Source organism: Aspergillus nomiae (genome assembly GCF_001204775.2).
Source record: "Aspergillus nomiae NRRL 13137 chromosome Unknown contig00552, whole genome shotgun sequence".
Lineage (NCBI taxonomy): Eukaryota > Fungi > Ascomycota > Eurotiomycetes > Eurotiales > Aspergillaceae > Aspergillus > Aspergillus nomiae.
In genome coordinates this window covers 1-18,039 of record NW_015378607.1, presented here as the reverse complement: position 1 = coordinate 18,039, position 18,039 = coordinate 1, and the positions used below count along the sequence as shown (strand labels likewise).

Genomic DNA, 18,039 nt, shown 5'->3' with positions numbered 1-18,039 from the left:
CCCATACAGTGTAAAGCGGTCTAGTTTAGTTCTATACTCCGTAAATCTAAGAGGACCGTTAGCAAAGGACGTTTCCGGAACGAAGATTGTGTCTACCATACTAGTACGGAGTACGGAGTACTTGTGTATCAAACAGGATCTCCGAACTACCCGATCATCTCCCCATACTGTTGGAGTTCTAGACGCGACGTTAGCATACTAAACTAGTAACCCTACAAGCCATCCATGGTTAATGTACCACAAATAGGAAACTGAACCTCGGCCGACACAACGACAAGCGATGAAATGGAGCCAATCGTATGAACGGTTCAACATCGTAAAAAGTATGACCCCAAAAAATAAAAATTACCATGGTCTCTGACCTCATTATGATGCTGTCTCGGTTTCCCCACATCCTGCGGGTTATATAAATTGGGCGAACCACGCTAACAACATGAGGTTATTCAAGATCAACTTCATGCTATAATCTTGTGCACATCTACTATATACCTCTGCAACTCACGTATACTTTCTACAAAGCTACCTGATACGCCACTATGGGCTGTGATTGCGGAAATACCTGTGGCTGCTCCGGCCCCCAGAGTTGCACTTGTGGCCAGAACTGCCAGTGCAAGAACTGCGGAGTAAGTATAGCTATAGGTTATCCTGTGTTATACATCACTGATTCTTTGTAAAGAAGTAATGTACTCGCCCGCACTTGATTAAGGCGAGAAATCCGATCAAGCTGATGATGTTGAACGAAGGCGATGGAGACGAATTGGAATACTGTCTAAGCGTGATTTTGGACATGATGTTGAAATACTACTTAATACACTCTCCTTAAAACGGTCTACCGTATATTGTTTCATATATATACATATAATTCTAAAATTCGTATAATCCCAAAGCACCACATCTATGTGGAGTTCCTCTGCTCCAGTGCCGCTTGAGATGCTTTTAGAGCGCCCGTGATGCTGAAGCATACAAATGGCGATAACACGTACATCGCCTGCAATGATTAGCAAGAAACCTTGGGCGGGCCCACATATTTCCTGACTTACAGACAACGATTTGGCAATAGCCATCTTCTCCAGCTCCGAAATCTGAGCCAACTCGGCCAATCCGGATATCACCAATGCCGGAGGTCCAGCCGGCATGAGCATCAAACTGAACCAGAGAATAGGATCAGTTAACACAATATTGGTATTCTTAGCCAAGCCATATATAACGGAGATACTGAGTCTATATATATCATTCGTTAGCATCTCGCAGTCATGCGACCCCAATCCCAGAAAACCTACGCAGGCCATATCACTAAACGAACGAGAAAAATCGTCCCAATCGCCTCCAGAGGTATTCGCCCCGAATCACCACTAGTTTTCATCTTCTCAAAGCTGACGCCCAGCTTACATCCCACCACAAAGATCTGGAACGTCGTGAACAACTTGCCAATATTCTTGACACTCGACGTCAGCCAAGCGTTGAAGATCCCGCCGTCCTCGTATTTATTGAAGAACGCTTTATGCAACTGCGGCACCAGACCCAGAACCACACCGATCACGGTACAGCCGATCGCAACATCGGCAAAGGGGGACTCAAACGGGGCCATAAGTCTCTGTCGGATGCGCTTGGGGAACATGGATGAAATGCGCTGGGTTCCGTGCCGGATACTGTTGGAGATGTTGCGGCGGGCTTTGTGCGCTCGCTGGGGAAGAAGGGATGTCTCCTCGTCGACGTGGTGTTCAGCGGTGCCATTTTGCGTTTCGGGATCTGTGTCGTCTGCTTCTTGATTCTCCGAATCGGTGGACTCGTTGCCGTGCTGGAGTAGCTTGGGACCAACGACGTAACCGATCGTTTTACTAACTACAGCGCAGAGTAGAAAGTAGCTCTGGGCACGAGAAATAGCCTCAGACTCGGTGTCACCGTCCTTAATAAGCGGCTTTAGACTGCCCACGCTTTCCAGCGATTGCAGCAAGAGGAGCGGCAGGGATGTCGTGTTGTTGAATGCGCAGGCAGGCGTCACCCAGTGCGGGAGCTTCAGTCCCTTGGAGACGAAATATGCTAGGCCAATCGAGACACTGGTGTAAAGAATGGACCAAACTGGCAATGCAGAGGTTATTATCAATTTCCGAGATGGTTCGGGGGAGCAGTACTGAGAACGGGGATGTAGTTCAACGCATTTCCTAATTGCAGCTGTTCGCCTAGATTGATGATGATTAAAGCGGGGAGAAACAGCTTCACTCCTAGTCCAGCCATATCATTGATTGAGTGCTCCTGAATTAATCGTAGCCTTTGCGCTGCGACCCCGTAGCTCATGGTCAGCAGAACGGAGACGCAAGCTTGTAAGGCGCCCACCAACGGCACGACGATACCATCATCGACCATGATAAGTCCTCGGGTTAGAGTTAACGGATCAGTTGAAATTGAATCTAAATTTTCATGCAGGAAAACCGATTAGTTCTTGAGGTTATTTAATGTTTCTTTCTTCTATGGCGTCATTGTGGCGTGACCCAGCCGAACAAGGACTCAATAAGTGGACCATGTACTGAAGATGCTGAAGATCTTGTCTAGATCATCCTGAAGACCTTCAAGGTTGGTTCCTGGACCTATTAAAAAGGTTTGCTATCTCTCCAGGCACACGAGACCTGTTTCCATATTCAGATATAAGGAACTAGTCGCTATCATTATCATGAGACGAGAATGGATACAGTAGACCCAGTAAATTCCCCTTGACAGAACATTGGCCGCACCGTTTCTTCAATAAACCTCTGGGATGAATGCAGCCGGAACAACAATGGGGGCCAGCACCCTGAATCCATAAATAGCCCCGCAAAACAGGGCCACTCCAGCAAGGAGCGCAGTGAGAAGACCTAGCTGTCCCAGAGTCTCTACACCGCACCATGCCGGTTGGGACACCCTGCGTCTCCCTAAACGCGTTGTGCGACTGTAAAACGGTACGTATTTGAATTCGAAGAAACTTTCGCCTCCTAGTCCATCTTTCTTGTCCATAATGAGGCTATAATAGAGTTTGCGACGTAACTAGACATGGTCAATACATGGGTGAATGGGGTTGTTTTCTGGGACACCTCCACAAACAGAGGATAATCAGGACAAAGTCTACCTTAATGAAAGCTTGATCGAGCATCGGAAACACTCGAATTCCATAGCACGTGGCCATGACCATTATACAATGCCCATACACGAGTGCTTGGTAGTATAAAGAGGGACGCGGAAGGTCAAGTCTATCAGATAGCTCGTCACCGTTGAGTTTTCTCGCCATAGCCTCAAGGTATTCCTTCGACGCATATGTGGGGGCTGTGTTTTCGAGGCCAATAATGATGTTCTGCGCCAGTATCCTACCAGTATCGGTTGGGCCTAACTCTGACACCGAGATCGACTCCATCATCGCTCGTGCCCGAGCCGTTGTCTCGAAGCACTCCGTTGGTGTGCCCATGTAATACGCGACAAGTCTCCAAAGGGCAATATAATCGTCAATTTCCTGGTTCCTCAAAAAGATACCTTGTCGTGGAAGCCCAAGGAAGACCACACTCGTTGAGAACGTGTGGATAGTTCCAATGCAATCCAAGTCGTTAATAGGAATCCCGTATTTCTTGATGTCGTAGTACTCGGGTCTGTATTTGACAAGGCTCAGCACCCTACGACGGACCGATCCATGTAACAACCGGACTCGGACGGAGGAGATATGACCTTTACCCCCAGGCTTTATCGAGTCCAATGATAGGGACACCTGAAGGATGTGCTGTAGAGTTTCCAGCAGCCTGCGCCGTACAACGTCCGCCGAGAAACCTCCAGTCCGGGCCAAGGTCTCAACAACTCGGGGGGAACCCCTACACTAGCATGTCAGTCCTAACTCAGGTATTCCTTTTTCAGGAGACGAACATTCCGCCGAGGAGGCTTTGAAAGCCGAGCTATGAACTCCATGAGTGGGACTACGCGCTAGAACAGTTGAACCATGCGCCGACTTACTACATTGAGAATCGGTGTTCCATAGCGGAAGAACACTTCTTGACCCCGTTTAATTTGTTCCCACTCGACCCAGTCCGGGACGGTGTTGACCTCAGACCACAGTTCGTCGAGCTTTGGATCGTCTTTTGCGTGCTTCTCCAGCAGAGAGTAGAGGTCTCTCTTCGGTGTTCGAGCGTCGGGGCTCCCTGTGCTCTTTGCACGGGCACTTCCTGGGGGTGAGATCTCATCCAGGCGATCAAGACACTCATCTACAAGTTTGTCATAGTTGAGCATGATGGAGTGCAACTGCTCCACTGGAGAGTGAAGGCCGTCGATCCATTCGAACGTATAGCCCCAGCATTTGTAAATCTTTGCATTCGTGCTCCTCTGTTGGGCCATATTGATGATACCCAGTACTGATGAAATGATGCTAAAGAAACGTCGCGAAGCACACAATATGTATCAAATCCGATGGCAACTCAGGTAAATATGGGTAGACCAGTTACACCTGCAGCAGCCTGCATGTCGGTCTGTTTATAGAGGGGTGCACCTACTTTATAAATAAATGACACCACGAGGTAGCAGTCATCCCTGAATAAGTATTCTTAATCATGATCTCTAATGCAAGCCTCGGATGCTGCACTTCCCCGCACATCTATGCTCCATGGCGGTCCTATCCCATTACTCGCTGATCCGCCTTCACGTGTCCCGGTATATCAAGACGTTGAACCACAAGATAGCCGATGTTGATCCATGGACCCTTGATCCGCTTGCCGGCACTTTGTTTGTCCAGCAGGAAGCTTTACAAGGGACATACACGATATGTTACAGGTTGACCAGTACAGATCTGCGGATCACAGGTCATCTCTGTACTTGAATATCATAGCTATGTCAGCACTCGGAAGTTGAGGTTTCCGAATTATAGCTGGTCTCCAGATCAAGTTAATTATTGTATACCGTTCCTTTGTTAGCGAAATCGTCAGCATAGTAATTTCTACGTCCCGTGCATAGTTTCTGGGCGGCCAGAAGAATACCCACTGAGAAACTATGACCAACAACTTAAGTTCCGTCCACTTGATGAATACTCGAGCCCGTGTCTGTGCATATGACCAGTCCTTGAAAGAACACTAGACCCAGTGAGTACTCCGTAACCTATCCATTTATGGAGCCTAGACACGGGGTGCTGAGGAACTCTTCGCAGCGCCTCATCGATTGATCCGACGGAGCTAACGAAGTTGGGCGATCGTCAAATAAATCCCACCCTTCCATCAGGCACTTGCATGTAACACCACAGCACCGCCGAATGTTAGGCTTAGGCGTGCGTCGGTTGAAAACACGGCCCTCCTTGCTGGATCTGATAGAGGCCAGCTGCAGTAGTGGTGGTGGGAGTGACCAACCATTGTTGTTATCGTCGTCATCACCGCCCACGGGCATCGACCAACTGCCACCGCTCCCCGACTCACCCACTTCCCCGTCTTCCAGCTCCAGCTCCAGCTCCAGTTCCTTCCCGACCCCTACCACCACCTTCAATCCTTCTCCCTCCTCCTCATCTGTTCACCCTCCGGCTATTCGCATTATGGCCCCCTCCGGAAAGGGCCCTCAAGCTGAGGCCCACCATGGCTCCGTCTTCTCTGTCTCCGGTCCCGTCGTCGTGGCCGAGAACATGATCGGCTGTGCCATGTACGATTGGTATGTTGTCCCACCCCGCCATCGGCATGAACCCTAGTCTCACTTTTGCGATGGGTTGTACTTCCCTCATCGGAGTTGGCTTTCGATTGTGCTAAAGTTGTCCCCTGAATCCAGTGTCGTGTCGGCAAAGATCAGCTCGTCGGTGAAGTTATCCGTCTCGATGGCGATAAGGCCACCATTCAAGTCTACGAGGAAACTGGTACGCTTTCGCATCCATTTTGCGCCCGACTCGGATTGACAGTCTAACATCGCTCCAACTCCGCAGATGGTGTGACGGTCGGCGACCCTGTCGAGAGGACGGGTAAGCCCCTAGCGGTGGAACTGGGTCCTGGTTTGATGGAAACGATCTACGACGGTATCCAACGCCCCCTGAAAGCGATCTACCACCAGCCAAAGGAATCTACATCCCCCGTGGTATTACTGTGAACGCGCTGGATCGCGAGAAGAAGTGGGACTTCACGCCCGGTCAATACAAGGTGGGCGACCACATCACGGGAGGTGACGTCTGGGGTTCCGTGTTCGAGAACAGCTTGATGAGCGACCATAAAATCCTTCTCCCGCCCCGCGCTCGGGGTACCATTACCCGGATCGCAGAGGCTGGAAGCTACACAGTCGAGGAGAAGCTGTTGGAGATCGAATTTGACGGCAAGAAGACCGAGTTTGGTATGATGCAGACATGGCCTGTTCGTGTGCCCAGACCTGTCAACGAGAAGGTTCCATCCGACGCACCCTTCATCGTCGGCCAGAGAGTGCTGGACTCTCTGTTCCCTAGTGTGCAGGGTGGTACTGTCTGTATTCCGGGTGCTTTTGGATGTGGTAAGACTGTCATTTCGCAGTCCGTGTCCAAGTTCTCCAACAGTGATATCATCGTCTACGTTGGTTGTGGTGAGCGTGGTAACGAGATGGCTGAAGTGTTGATGGACTTCCCCGAGGTATGCGATTCTACCTCACCTGCTCCCGCCATGATTTCTTCGGTGCTAATCTGATAATCGCCCCTTAAAGCTTTCGATCGAGATCGATGGTCGCAAAGAGCCTATCATGAAGCGTACATGCCTGATCGCCAATACTTCCAACATGCCTGTCGCCGCGCGTGAGGCCTCCATTTACACCGGTATCACCATTGCGGAGTACTTCCGTGACCAGGGTAAGAACGTGGCTATGATGGCCGATTCCAGTTCTCGTTGGGCCGAGGCGCTTCGTGAACTTTCCGGTCGTCTGGGAGAGATGCCTGCAGACCAGGGTTTCCCCGCCTACCTGGGTGCCAAGCTTGCTTCCTTCTATGAACGTGCTGGAAAGAGTGTTGCTCTGGGAAGCCCCGAGAGAGTCGGCAGTGTCAGTATCGTCGGTGCCGTCAGTCCTCCTGGTGGTGATTTCTCGGACCCTGTCACTACTAGTACCCTCGGTATTGTCCAAGTGTTCTGGGGTCTCGACAAGAAGCTGGCCCAGCGAAAGCATTTCCCTTCCGTCAACACTTCGATGTCCTACAGCAAGTACACGACCGTCTTGGACAAGTTCTACGAGAAGGACTACCCCGACTTCCCCCGCCTGCGTGACCAGATCCGTGAGCTGTTGACCAAGTCCGAAGAACTCGACCAGGTCGTGCAGCTGGTCGGTAAGGCCGCTCTGGGTGATTCTGATAAGATCGCATTGGATGTGGCTGCCATGGTGAAGGATGATTTCCTTCAGCAAAACGGATACAGTGACTACGATCAGTTCTGCCCTCTGTGGAAGACAGAATATATGATGAAGGCCTTCATGGGCTACCACGATGAAGCGCAAAAAGCTATTGCTCAGGGTCAAAACTGGTCCAAGGTTCGCGAAGCCACTGCCGACATCCAGACTGCCCTGCGGAGCATGAAGTTCGAGGTTCCGGAGAACCAACAAGAGGTCTCAGAGAAGGTTCGTAGTCATCTTCCTTGTTCTACCTACATTGGTGCTAACTCAGCGACTGCAGTACGAGAAGGTTCTTCAGACCATGTCAGAGCGATTCGCGTCGGTGTCGGATGAGTAAATGGATGTAGGTGGACATAGAGAGGACGTTGACAGACGGGCCGGACTGTTCGGTTGCCTGTAGCATAACAAATTCCCATGTTCTGTAGTTCGTGCAGTTTATTTCTGTTTTAGCTTTTGTGAGAATTCATCAGCCACTGAATCGATTGCCTGATCGTAACTGTTGTTCCTCTTCATCACTTAGGCAGCATTGTTTGGCCGCCTTTGGGTGGCCAATAGCACATGACGCGGCCGCCTTATTGGGTATCGTGACCTTTTTATGACCTCTGCTTTCTGCGCTGTCATAACCTTGACAATAAGGACAGTCTCTGTTGCAAAGTCACTCATAAAACTCACTTTGAACGCCAGACATCTGTTGTCCCTGACCAAACGTGGGTGGTTGGGTATACACAACTGGACTTCGGTTCTTATCGCTGGTTATCGTTGGATTTATTGAATTCTGGACCGCAAGCGAAAGTCAACCACTTGGCCGCTCAACCTTCCCGCTCTCTCCTCTTCCCACTTCCACCTCCGCAAGTCGGATAATACAGTCTACCTGCCCAAATATATTCATTCTTCTCTGTTCTACCCCTTTTTTTCCGCTCTTTAGATTTTCCTCTTCCTTTGGAGCGACTGTCTCTTGCCTTCGCTGCCAGCCATGGCAAGCCCGACCTCGTGCGCAGCCCCTGGCCCCTCGTGCTCTATATCCGACAGTATGGATTGACTGACGGATGGAAACAGAATAAATGTCAACGATCCGAGCTTGATCTCGCTGGTCAATAAGCTCCAGGATGTCTTCGCGACAGTCGGAGTACGTATTATCAAGCTCTCAGGACGCTTCTGTTCTCTCAACCCCTCGCCGCGACTGACACCGCCTGTTCTGTTTAGGTTCACAACCCCATCGACTTGCCTCAGATTGCTGTCGTCGGTTCACAGTCCAGTGGTAAGAGTTCGGTGTTAGAGAATATTGTCGGACGGGATTTGTAAGTGACTATTGCTGTGCTGGTGGGAATTCGACGCAGGTGACTGACGGCTTCACCTCATCTTAGCCTCCCCCGTGGGTCCGGAATTGTCACTCGGAGACCCCTCATTCTTCAGCTTATCAACAAACCCGCAGCTCAATCGAATGGAGTTAAGGAGGAGAAGTTGGATACGACGGATAGCGCCGCCAATCTGGATGAGTACGGAGAGTTCCTGCACATTCCCGGCCAGAAGTTCTACGATTTCAACAAGATTCGCGAGGAGATTGTGCGCGAAACGGAGTCGAAGGTCGGTCGCAATGCCGGTATCTCCCCTGCGCCTATCAACCTCCGTATCTACTCGCCCAACGTCCTGACCCTCACACTGGTCGACTTGCCCGGTTTGACTAAGGTCCCCGTCGGTGACCAGCCCAAGGACATTGAGAAGCAAATCAGGGATATGGTTCTGAAGTACATCAGCAAACCTAACGCGATCATCCTTGCGGTCACCGCGGCCAACCAAGATCTTGCCAACTCCGATGGTTTGAAGCTGGCACGGGAAGTCGACCCGGAGGGTCAGCGTACAATTGGTGTCTTGACCAAGGTCGATCTGATGGACGAGGGAACCGACGTCGTGGATATTCTTGCGGGCAGGATTATCCCGTTGCGCCTGGGTTATGTGCCAGTGGTCAACCGAGGTCAACGTGATATTGAGAACAAGAGACCCATCTCGTACGCTCTAGAGCATGAGAAGAACTTCTTCGAGAGCCACAAGGCCTATCGGAACAAGTCTTCGTACTGTGGAACGCCGTATCTGGCGCGGAAGCTGAACTTGGTACGTTCGCCCGGTGGGGATGGGGGCAATCCAGGTTGCTAACTGTTCGTAGATCCTTATGATGCACATCAAGCAAACCCTGCCCGATATCAAAGCGCGGATTTCGTCCTCCCTTCAGAAGTACTCCGCCGAACTTGCGCAGCTGGGAGACTCCATGCTCGGCAATAGCGCTAACATCATCCTGAACATCATTACAGAGTTCAGCAATGAATATCGCACGGTGCTGGAGGGTAATAACCAGGAGCTGTCCAGCATTGAGTTGTCCGGCGGTGCTCGTATCAGCTTCGTGTTCCACGAACTCTACTCCAACGGTATCAAGGCGGTGGATCCTTTCGACCAGGTTAAGGATATTGATATCCGGACGATTCTCTACAACTCTTCGGGTTCATCGCCTGCGCTTTTCGTTGGAACCACTGCCTTCGAGTTGATCGTCAAGCAGCAGATCAAGAGGCTTGAGGACCCCAGCACGAAGTGTATCTCCTTGGTCTATGACGAACTGGTCCGCATCCTAGGACAGCTCCTGAACAAGCAGTTGTTCCGCAGGTATCCCATGCTGAAGGAGAAGTTCCACGCCGTGGTCATCAGCTTCTTCAAGAAGTGCATGGAGCCGACCAACAAGATTGTTCGCGACTTGATCAACATGGAGGCGTGCTACATCAACACCGGTCACCCTGATTTCCTGAACGGACACCGCGTACGTATACCATCTGGTTTTGATTATGCGCGCTAGTTCTTAGATACTGACTTGGGCAGGCCATGACTATTGTGAATGAGCGCCAAGCCGGCAGTAAGCTACTCAGGTTGACCCGAAGACGGGCAAACCTCTTCCTCCCCCCCGGTCGAACAGCCCGTCGGTCGATCTCGGCAATGCGGAAAGCAGCAGCGGCTCTGGCTTCTTCGGCAGCTTCTGGGCTTCGAAGAACAAGAAGAAGATGGCGGCCATGGAGCCCCCACCGCCAACCCTGAAGGCGTCGGCCTCCTTGTCGGAGCGCGAGAGCACCGAAGTTGAAGTTATCAGTATGTGTAGTGTCTGGCGTACCGGGAACAAGCACTAATGATAAGCAGAACTTCTCATCACGTCTTACTTTAACATCGTGAAGCGGACCATGATCGACATGGTCCCGAAGGCCATTATGTACATGCTTGTCCAGTATGTGTCTCCGTGCCCTATCCCAGCTCCCTCCGACTAATGTCTTCTAGATTCACCAAGGATGAGATGCAGCGCGAACTCCTCGAGAACATGTACCGCAACGGCGAACTGGACGAGCTCCTCAAGGAAAGCGACTACACGGTGCGGAGGCGCAAGGAGTGCCAACAGATGGTGGAGAGTCTGTCCCGCGCCAGCGAGATTGTCAGCCAAGTCCAGTAATCTTTTCGAATGGTGTCCGATGTGTTCGAGAATCCTGGTTTTAGATACGATTTCAGTCTTTCGTCGGTCTCGCTTCAGCTGGTTCGCCTTTTGGGAGGGATTACTTTGTCGTTGCTCGCAGCTATGCCCCATGCCTTATGCTATATGTCCTGATACGAGCGTTTTTCCCACGGAGCCCATTCTCGGATGTCAAGTGGACAAGATTCATCTCACGAATTTGTATTGCCTAATGATTGTTGTTCGTTCTTAGAATACAGAGCAGTTTAGTCTAGTGGGTTGTACAGTATATGTATATACAGTTCTAAAATCGAATAGAGCTTTCCTTAGGTCCGACTCTCATAACCTGAGTCCCACCATAGATATATAAAATCTAATCCCGCCCCTGATGCCGATAAGAATAATACCACCCTTCCCTCCCCAGATCCTCCCTGACCCGATAATTCTCCTCCGCATCGCGAACCAACCCCATATCAACATCCACCACACAAACGCCTTCCTCCCACCCCAGAGACCCTACAACCCCGACCCCCGGCATCGTCACCCTGGATAATCCCAAAAACCCATCCCCCTCCGTCTGCCCCGCCGCATTCGCAAACACAACCCCACAGGTATTCTCAAAACACCTCGCCGTCAGCACCGACTCCAGAAACAGCTTCTCGCAGTCGGGATTCCTCGCCCGGAGCGCAGCTGAGGCATCGTTTTTCGTCCCTGTCAAGGCCTACCATTAACCAAGTCCCAGCCTCCAAACAACCCGACAACCGACAACCACAATACCCAAATAAATACACACACAGAGAGAGAGAGAGGGAGGAAGGGAGGGAGGAAGGGAGAGAACATACAAAACGTAGGAACAACAATCATCTCCGCCCCGGCAGCGATCAACTCCCTAAACGCCTCCGGAAAGGCCAAGTCCCAGCAGATAAGCAGCCCGACCTTGCCGATGGGGGTATCGAAGGCAACGTGTGGATCCGACGCCGAAGAAGTCAGGTAGGGGCGTTCCGGGTGCCAGATGTTCTTTTTCCGGTAGGAGGCGAGGATGCTGCCGTCGTTGGAGATGAAGTAGGCTGTGTTGTAGAGGATGGGGTCGGTGGAATCGGTACTGGTAGTCGTACTGGTGGAGGAGTGGTTTTCGACGATTGTACCCGGGACGATGCAGATGTTGAGCTCCTTGGCGAGGGCTTGGTAGGATTGGAGGTATTTGGTGGTTATCTGGGAGTCAGTCTGCGGCAGGTAGAGCGGGTTTGTTGGGGGGAAGGCGTTTAGATGGTACCTTTTGTTTTCTTTTGGTTAGTTTGGTTGGTTGGTTTGGAGGGTGTTGTTTGAATAAGGGAGGGCAGTGTACTCTGGGAGAACGGCTAGTTTGACGCCTTGGGAGGCTGCTTCGCGGATGTAGGTGCATGCCTTTTGGTGGTTCTCGTCCATGGCCAGGTCCTTGGGAGGTTAGATGTAGGGTTTCTTTTCTTCGTGATGGTGGGGTTCGGTACTTTGATGTGCCATTGGATTACGGCTATGCGGTGGATTGGTGCCATTTTGGGGGATTGGTGATTGGTGCGATGATTAGTATCTTGCAATGAGGAGTCGTGAAGAAGGAGGTGACGAAGAAGAAGAGGTAGTAGACGAAGAAGAGGTGTTGATATAAGTTGGAGTCATGATGGAGGAGGATCTGGACCGGTGGGGTTAGTTGGAGGAGGTTCTCCGAGGAAGTTGGGGTATATCAACCCTATGTAGACCTCATGCATCTTCGCCGTATATAGGGAGTTACTACTTGCGCCGTCTATCCATCACTTCGTCAATTTCGCAATAGAGCTATAATATGCGTCTATGATACATGTAGATCAATTGTTGCCCGTTGCCCTAGCCCGTTTGATAAAGAAGAGGACGTATACAAGAATATGTAGAAGCTTAATAGCTTTGGCCCATGGTGCAACATATCACAAACGGCTGGCTGTATAAATAACCACCTGGGGCCCTGGTATATCCTGTTCACTAGCATTCCCAATCTTCTCTCTTCTCTTGCAGTTCCCTCCGTCTCAGTCCAGCGCAATGTATCAGACTCTGACCCTTATAGTAGTGTACGTTGCAGCCCTAGCCGCTGCTCAACCACCAGCGAATCTACAACCAGCACAACTCGCAACCATAAACCTGCACCGCAGTTGCTCGCCCTTATTCCTTGAGTTCCCATTACGACCACGGCCAGCTGCCTTTGCGGGTTGGCCTGCCAAAAGGGACTCGTCGACCCCGATCGGATCCGCACGGCGCGCTACTCGACCGCCGACACCTGAGCCATTCCTGATAGGCAATTGCAGTACTCTGGACGGCCAGTTCCGGATGACCAATTTGTCCTTGAACAATTGTCTCGGGTGGCGAGACCAGGATAGCGGCGATTTGATTGCGGAGAACAGGTACTATATCGCCCTTACTTTGTGAGCGGTCGCGTTGGCTAATACGTCCCTAGTGGATTCGGGTTCGAAAGGGGCAGATGTCATGACTGTACCTATGCATATGACAGGGATGGATTTTCGGGGTTTCTTGCTTTCAAACTAGGCTGTATATGTCGGGAATCTATTCCGCCAGCATATAGAGAGTTCAAGACGCGTAAGTTACTCTGTCTCACTGCTTGGACGGGTTCTCGTGCTGAAAGACCGTATAGCTGGAGTGATAACGTATGATAACGCATCTGGTCGTCTTCGCTGCCATGATCACTTTGGGACCTGAAGGGTAGTCAGGGGCGGTCACTCTGTATACTATTTCGGGTTTGGTTTCGAGTTCGGTTTCGAGTTCGGTTCACGGGGCCGATGGTATTTTGGATTGCTTTACTCTGGGGTACTGGCTATCCTGGCATTTCGGTCTTGTTTGAGCTTGAGATTCTGGGCTTATTTCGGTTGGTAGTTCTTCGTGATGTAATAGAAGCTCTTCATCAAGCTGTAGTTCGCAGTTCTCAACGTTGGTTCTCACTGGACTGAATTCTCCTCTTTGTTTCATGCTAGTGAACACCAATGAGAGGATCGTTGAGAGCGCGTGGCTCAAGATATTGGACAGATGCTGCTGCTTCGCTCTTTTTGATAGCTTAGCCCTAGCGCGAGCCACGTTGCCATGGAAGTGTGGCTTTGAGCAAGGCCCGAGAGCGACGGTGTGTGCATAGCGTCAACTCCTATTTCCCTTTGTGTTATCCGAGGCAGGCGTACTCCGTAGACCGTGCCCGTCGATGGTCTAGAATAGGCCCCGATCTCGCCTTTAACCTACCGTATGAAGATGATGGATGTCTAAATCAAGGATTCGCGCTCGGGTCGGACGTTGGTCGTTTCACATGGATAACCACACCGAGTCTTATCAGAGTTAATTCGTATCCTCTATAGAGAGTCGGTATGCAGGTGAACGCTCAGGTGCTTAGGGCACAAAGTACTATTGTTGACCGTTCTATCTGTCCATGGACGGATAGGATTATTTGATACCCACTATTCTGAAACACGATCGGGTCAATGCATGGACTCTAGTCTGGATGGTGAGTTGTCTACCGTATGGAACGAGGAAGGTGGCTGTGATGAGTCAAGAACACATTTTCAGCTCGCCATTTCAGATGAGCCCAGCAGGTGACTTGATGGCCCTTGCATGGTGGCCTCAGGCTACCCTGTCTTTTCAACTATATTTAGAATGAATACCTAACTATTACCGTATTATCCGGAGGTGGTGTTTAGCCTGGACAAGCGAATTCTAGGCAAAATGACATCATAAATCGTCAGTGTTCATTGTTCTTGTCAGAGAAGAAAGAATGAACATCTCAGGGAATGCTATAGGGTAATCTGCAATACCAAGAAGCAAAGTTGACCCACCGACAAACCTCGGGCTCCGCTGCCGAGACTATCGGGCATGTGAGACTGAAGCGATATCCACCGCTCACACATGACCTCTGCTATCACCACATTGCAGACTTCAACAACATCGTAGCCATGGCGCCCTTGACTGCCGCAGAGATTGTGGAGCACCCCGCGTATGACTCGGTGGCGTGGAATCTCTCTCCCACCACCTCAGGAACCTGTCCAGTAGCGCAAAACAGACGCGGCGGCCCCTTGAACCTGTACTATGAAATCCACGGCACTGGACCTGCAAAGCTCGTCGTACGTTTCACCGCTCGTGTACATTCCTCCCCTTTTCTGCACATCAGCACTAAAGATGAATCATAGTGGATCATGGGGCTGAACGCCTCACACGACGATTGGAAGCGGCAGACCAAGTATTTCGGCCACCAGAACGCCGCCAAATACACCTGTTTGGTCTTTGACAATCGCGGTGTCGGGCGCTCCGACAAGCCCGTGAACTACTACTCCACGTCGGAGATGGCGCAAGATGCCGTCGATCTCCTGAGTCACCTGGGCTGGATCGACCTCTCGGCCCCCGCCACCCGATCGATCCATGTCATCGGCGCCAGTATGGGCGGCATGATCTCCCAGGAAGTCGGCATGCTCATTCCCGACCGTCTGGCGAGTCTCACGCTATGCTGTACGGCCCCGCGACTCGTCCGCACGGCCCCGTTCCTGGAGAACCTGCGCGAGCGCGCGAGCATGTTCATCCCCCGGCATGTGGACGTCGAGTTGGCGCGCCTGGGCTACACACTTTTCGGCGGGGATTTCCTCGATCAGCCCGATACGGAGAACGACGATCCGAAGAAGAACTTCCCGACCAGGCGCGACCGGTTCGCGGCCGGCCAGTTGAAGAAGCGGGAGGATCCCGATAGCTTTACGAAGAAGGGCTTCCTGATGCAGATTGTGGCGTGCTACTTTCATCAGAAGTCTCCACAGCAGCTGAAGGCGCTGGGAGATGCTGTCGGGCGAGAGCGCATTGCTGTTCTGCACGGCACGGAAGACCGCATGCTTACGTTCCGTCATGGGGAGATCCTACATGAGGAGATTGGCAAAGGAATCCTGTGGAAGGTGTATGAGGGCAGTGGCCATGTGTTGATGTGGGAGAATGAAGATGAGGTGAACCAGTTATTGGAGGAGCTGGTCGAAAGGACTTCCTGATCTGGAACAAATCCTTAGATGTCTGATCATGCTTATTAATTTATTTGTATACCAACTGTATCCTTCCGTATGTACATAAATGCGTGAGCAACCAGAGCGAGAAGAGTTCGAAAGCCAAAGACAAAAGAGGTCATAAGCAACCCTGGAAATATGCACGTTTACCTAATACGGTCTGCAAAGCTGACAGGGCGAGAGTGGAATGTGACCAACCATTCAGCCGCCGATATCATTTGCACTGAACACGAGCTCCAATCAACACCCTGCACATGAAACCAGCGCGTATATAAACATCAGCCTAACCACCATGAAGCCCATAATCTGGTTTTCTCTTTTCACCGCCGCTTTTTCTATGACCAACCCTCACCTCCCACAACACTCCAACATGTCCAGCGAAAACGACACCCTCTCCGAGGGGCAATACCACCGAGGCGGCGCAGACGACCTGCGCTCGCCATGTCCAATCATCAACTCCCTCGCAAACCACGGCTATATCGCGCGAGACGGCCGGAACATCACCGGGAGCCAACTCAAGGCCGCCCTGGAGCGCATCGGACTCGGCTTCGACACCGCCGGCGGGCTCGTGAAGATCGCCTTCCAAGACCATGTTGACCCACCCGCGGGCAGCCCACGCACGACCGCCAATTTCGGGCTCCGCGACGCGGGCCAAATTAACGAAGACGGGGACCCCGTGCTCAACCTCGACCAGCTGGGGCGTCCCCACGCCATCGAGCACGACGTCTCCGTTACGCGACAAGACCGCGCTTTGGGCGATTACGTCCACCTCAACCCGGACCTGTATCAGCAACTGCTCGCCTCTTCGGAAAACGGGACGTCCTTTTCTATTTCGGATGTGGGCAAACTGCGCAAGAAGCGGTTCGAGCAGTCGAAGAGCGATAACCCGGAGCTTGATCTGGACAAGAGGATGCATTACATCGCGTGCGCGGAGGTCGGCGGCATCATGGGTGTCTTCGGGAAGGGGCTCTACCATGTGCCGAAGGAGTATATCCAGGCGATCTTTGGCGAGGAGCGGTTGCCGTTTGACGAGGGATGGCGGCCGCGTTGGACGAAGTTGTATCTACCGGAGGCTGGGGCCGTGACTTTGGCTATTTCGCATTATGCGTGGCCGTTCTAGGTGGGGTTTGTTTGCTATGGTTGCGTGATGTCACTGGGCGGGGTTTTGCTATTGCTGTTTTGTATGACATTGAGTACTATGGGACTGTGGTTCGTTTTGATCTGGGGTGGTCATCTTTGAGGGTCCACCTGTGGCTCTGTATGAATGTTTAGCGACAGGGTTTATAGATGTAGGTTTCTGCAGGACATGATTATATAGTATGATAGATACCCAAGCTAGGACATGCAAGGAGAGAGGCCCTCAGTTCACACTCTTGCATTATTGGAATGGATGCAGACATGGCACAGGCAAAGTCTCACATTTAACTAGTACAATTGCAACCCCCGAAATAGATTTCCCTACAATACCAGAAACCTATCAAGGGTGCTGTGTGAGACATGTGTCAGTCGTAGCACCGAGAATACTAGTTGCTGTCAGGTGAGCGGGGATCATGTTGGACCAACGTTCGAGACCCTTGGCAGGTTTACATTCGATGGAACTAGACTTCTTTGTCTCAACTTCGGCTGTCCTTCTTTTCGTCGTCTCAGAGTGTGAAAGGTGATCGGATAAACTAAATATATATGTATAATGCCAGCTAAAAACCTGAGATACAGGAGGGGACATACTAGGAAGAGAGCCTATATAGAGATTATGATAGCGTGGGAATAGAAGCGTTAAAGCTAGCCATGTAGTCACTATGTAGGGCAGTACTAGTATATCACATTCCAAAACAAGACCGGTGGGTCTTCTCCGGATTTTTCTGGAAGGCAGAGACGAAATTCTAGAGAAAATGGAAACTATTACATACATTCTCAGATAGGTATCAGTAGATTCAGTACTACTACTAGTATTTTCTAGTACTACTGAGTACGGTACTGGAGTCCTCCGTGCCACTAGTGAGGTAATAGTATTGACGTGGCTTGCCCACCCAACACAGCCAATGGCTGTGAATCAATTGGATACAATTGTGGCGCATACGAGATAACGATAGAAACGGAGGATTTAAAACGTGTGTTCCTCTACTGGCTGCAATTGGATGACCAAGTATGTTGACAGGTCTGAAGATAAGGCAGATAGGTGATACGTGACTGACCCCTGTCATGTCGAAAGTTGAAAGGAGAAAA

At 51.1% G+C, this 18,039-nt stretch overlaps 5 protein-coding genes across 5 annotated transcripts; 3 read left to right on the top strand and 2 right to left on the bottom strand.

The window, feature by feature from the left end:
- Positions 1-895: 895 nt before the first annotated feature.
- ANOM_010603 (uncharacterized protein) lies at positions 896-4,344 on the bottom strand (the record flags this gene model as incomplete). Its single annotated transcript, XM_015555859.1, has 8 exons — positions 896-988; positions 1,041-1,221; positions 1,281-2,079; positions 2,133-2,372; positions 2,925-3,018; positions 3,101-3,827; positions 3,880-3,908; positions 3,967-4,344. The coding sequence occupies 8 exons, from the start codon at positions 4,342-4,344 to the stop codon at positions 896-898; spliced, it is 2,541 nt and encodes an 846-aa protein (XP_015401647.1).
- Positions 4,345-5,248: 904 nt separating this feature from the next.
- ANOM_010602 (uncharacterized protein) lies at positions 5,249-11,093 on the top strand (the record flags this gene model as incomplete). Its single annotated transcript, XM_015555858.1, has 13 exons — positions 5,249-5,638; positions 5,749-5,833; positions 5,900-5,965; positions 6,025-6,566; positions 6,637-7,533; positions 7,589-7,641; positions 8,365-8,434; positions 8,512-8,606; positions 8,673-9,417; positions 9,470-10,111; positions 10,218-10,434; positions 10,483-10,567; positions 10,618-11,093. The coding sequence occupies 13 exons, from the start codon at positions 5,249-5,251 to the stop codon at positions 10,784-10,786; spliced, it is 4,056 nt and encodes a 1,351-aa protein (XP_015401646.1). The 3' UTR covers positions 10,787-11,093.
- Positions 11,094-11,156: 63 nt separating this feature from the next.
- On the bottom strand, positions 11,157-12,315 carry ANOM_010601 (carbon-nitrogen hydrolase family protein; the record flags this gene model as incomplete). The annotated part of the gene is made up of 4 exons (XM_015555857.1): positions 11,157-11,494; positions 11,626-12,056; positions 12,129-12,217; positions 12,271-12,315. 4 exons carry the CDS (start codon positions 12,313-12,315, stop codon positions 11,157-11,159), a joined length of 903 nt encoding a protein of 300 aa, XP_015401645.1.
- A 2,265-nt stretch (positions 12,316-14,580) lies between these two features.
- Positions 14,581-15,804, top strand: ANOM_010600 (alpha/beta fold hydrolase; the record flags this gene model as incomplete). Its single annotated transcript, XM_015555856.1, has 2 exons — positions 14,581-14,901; positions 14,968-15,804. Coding segments are annotated over 2 exons (1,152 nt in total), but the record flags the coding sequence as incomplete, so codon positions are not given.
- Positions 15,805-16,186: 382 nt separating this feature from the next.
- Positions 16,187-16,936, top strand: ANOM_010599 (putative peroxidase; the record flags this gene model as incomplete). Its single annotated transcript, XM_015555855.1, has 1 exon — positions 16,187-16,936. The coding sequence occupies one exon, from the start codon at positions 16,187-16,189 to the stop codon at positions 16,934-16,936; it is 750 nt and encodes a 249-aa protein (XP_015401643.1).
- Positions 16,937-18,039: the final 1,103 nt, after the last annotated feature.